General features: G+C 52.4%; 1 protein-coding gene across 1 annotated transcript; it reads right to left on the bottom strand.

The window, feature by feature from the left end:
• On the bottom strand, positions 457-2,215 carry LOC109359884. Its single transcript, XM_019604575.1, has 2 exons — positions 1,541-2,215; positions 457-1,353 (listed from the first exon to the last, which is right to left on the bottom strand). Exons 1-2 carry the CDS (start codon positions 2,213-2,215, stop codon positions 457-459), a joined length of 1,572 nt encoding a protein of 523 aa, XP_019460120.1.

The raw sequence follows: 2,472 nt of genomic DNA, 5'->3' as shown, positions 1-2,472 counted from the left end.
TGTAGCCGGAGTATGCGTCCATGAAGGACAGGTACTGATATCCTGAAGAATTATCCACCAAATGGTCAATGTTTGGGATAGGATAAGGGTCTTTAGGGCATACCTTATTGAGGTCTGTGTAGTCCACGCACATCCGCCACTTCCCTGATGGTTTCTTTACCAACACAACATTTGCCAACCATGTGGTGTAGGTGATTTCGCGGATGAAACTCGCCTCCATCAACTCGGCCACTTTTAAAGCAACTTCCTTGGTCCTGTCCGCCCCCATTTTTCGCTTTCTTTGCGCCACTGGTTTAGCACCTAGTTTTTTTGTCAGTCGATGGCAGGCGAAAGAAGGATCTATACCCGGCATATCTGCCGCTGACCAGGCGAAGAGGTCCTGGTTTGCCTTTAGCGATGTCTCCAGTCGTGACCTTTGATTTGGCGGGAGGGAACTGCCAAGGTACACTACCTGCCCTAGGGATTGACCCAACTGTAGAGTTGTTTTTCCCCATCTGGTTGTGGTCGGAAATCTCCTTCGTCCGCACGGACGTCTAACTCTACCATGTGCATGCTCCGAGGTCTTTTGGAGGGAGGAACGTGCTGCTTGTTGAAGTGGGGGCGGAGACTCATCTGGTAGCAACTGCGAGCCGAGTGTTGGCCTCCTTTTACTATGCAGACTTGGAGAATGATGGAGAGGAACTTCATGCAGAGGTGGGGTGTAGAGACGATGGCTCCAAGCCTATTCAAAGTCGGTCGGCCGATTATGGCGTTGTATGCTGAATCGCACTGGACGACCAAGAACTTTGTTTGGACAGTCTTGCTCATGGGGTGGTCGCCGACTATGAGCCAAATCTCTATGTATCCCCTGGGAGTGATTCCCTGACCGGAAAATCCGACCAGCTGTCCATCATAAGGTAAGAGGTCGCGATCCCGGAGCTCCATTTTTTCAAATAGATCCTGAAAAATAATGTCAGCCGAGCTACCTTGATCAATGAACAGGCGACTAACCTTTTTGTTGTTGAGTTTGGCGGTGATGACGAGGGGGTCATCGTGGCCTCGGACGACACCTTCATAATCCCAGTCGTCGAAAGTAATGGGGGGAGCGGATCTGTAATGCTGTTTCTGCTGGGAGCTTCTGGCAGCGACGTGCATTACTTCCCGGACATACTTTTTTTGGGCGGTCCTGGAGGTACCCCCGGCAGCAAAACCTCCGAAGATGGTGTTGATATCAACTAGGCTCTGTGGTCTCCGATTGTCTACCTGGTGCCTATCCGTTGAGGACGTGGGGTAGGACGCCGTTGTTGAAATTGTGGGGGGACCGTCTTCTTGGAGGTTCTGGTCGACGGGGTTGTGGTGATCGTCGACGCTGTTCTAAACCTGCGATGAATCGCTGCAGATGACCAGCCTATATGAGATCTTCAATTGCATCTCGGAGCTGGGTGCAGTCATTGGTTAAGTGGCCGAACATACTATGGTAGTCACAATACTTGGACCGGTCTTACGGGCCGGGCTTTGTAGGGCGGGGGCGTGGGAGTTGGACGAGGTGAGTGGAGAGGACCTCTTGCAAGATTCGGGAACGGCTGGCATTCAGGGGGGTATATGTGGAGTATTTGGCCTTTTTGGTTAATGAGGGTAGGTCGCGGGGTAGGTCTTGTGGTCTTGGCCGTTTGGTTTCCCGTAAGGGGTGGTGTGTTTGGGGCTCGGTATGGGTGTGCATGTGGTGGATTTCTTCGAGGTTGATGAACTGTTGGGCCTTGGAACGGAGGTCTTCCATGGTAAGGTCGGTGTATTTGGCTAACTCCGTGCGGAAGAGACCTTCTTGGAGTCCCATAACGAGGACATGCACTGCTACTTCGGGGCTTAGGGTACGTACCTTCATAGCCTCGGTATTGAACCGGTCGAGGTATGCCCGGATGGATTCATTGGATCCCTGGCGAATGCCAGACAGTGTGTATGATGACCTTGGTTGCTCCTTGCTCGCTATGAACCTTGTGTTGAAGACTGAGGCAAGGGTTCCCCAAGTGTTGATGCTGTTTGGGGCTAGGCGGGTGAACCATTGGAGGGCCGCTTTTTTAAGAGTCAGGGGGAAAGCCCTGCACATGATGGGGTCAGTCGCTCCATGGAATAACATAGAAGCCTCGAAGGCGTCGAGGTGGTCTTGTGGGTCCGCCGTCCCATCGTATTGGTCCATGTTTGTGGGGCGGTGGAAATGGGAGGGTAATGGGTAAGCCATGATAGTAGGTGTAAAAGGATGCCTAGCACCACAAGAGTGGTGTGGGGTTGGTTGGGATGGTGGGTGGGATTCGTTCGCTGACTCTTCACGGTTACTTTCGTGAAGGGGCGTTCAGAATGATCCTCAGGGTTTATTTTGGATTGGCGGAGTTCTTGTATTACGTCGGCCTGCTGCTGGATGAGCCGCTCTTGGCATTCCAGCATCTGGAGAAGGTGTTGGGTGGTTGGCTGTTGTTATGGAGTGGTATGATGGCTTCG

This window comes from Lupinus angustifolius, chromosome LG11 (genome assembly GCF_001865875.1).
Source record: "Lupinus angustifolius cultivar Tanjil chromosome LG11, LupAngTanjil_v1.0, whole genome shotgun sequence".
Taxonomy (NCBI): Eukaryota; Viridiplantae; Streptophyta; class Magnoliopsida; order Fabales; family Fabaceae; genus Lupinus; species Lupinus angustifolius.
This window is presented reverse-complemented; position numbering and strand designations above follow the sequence as displayed.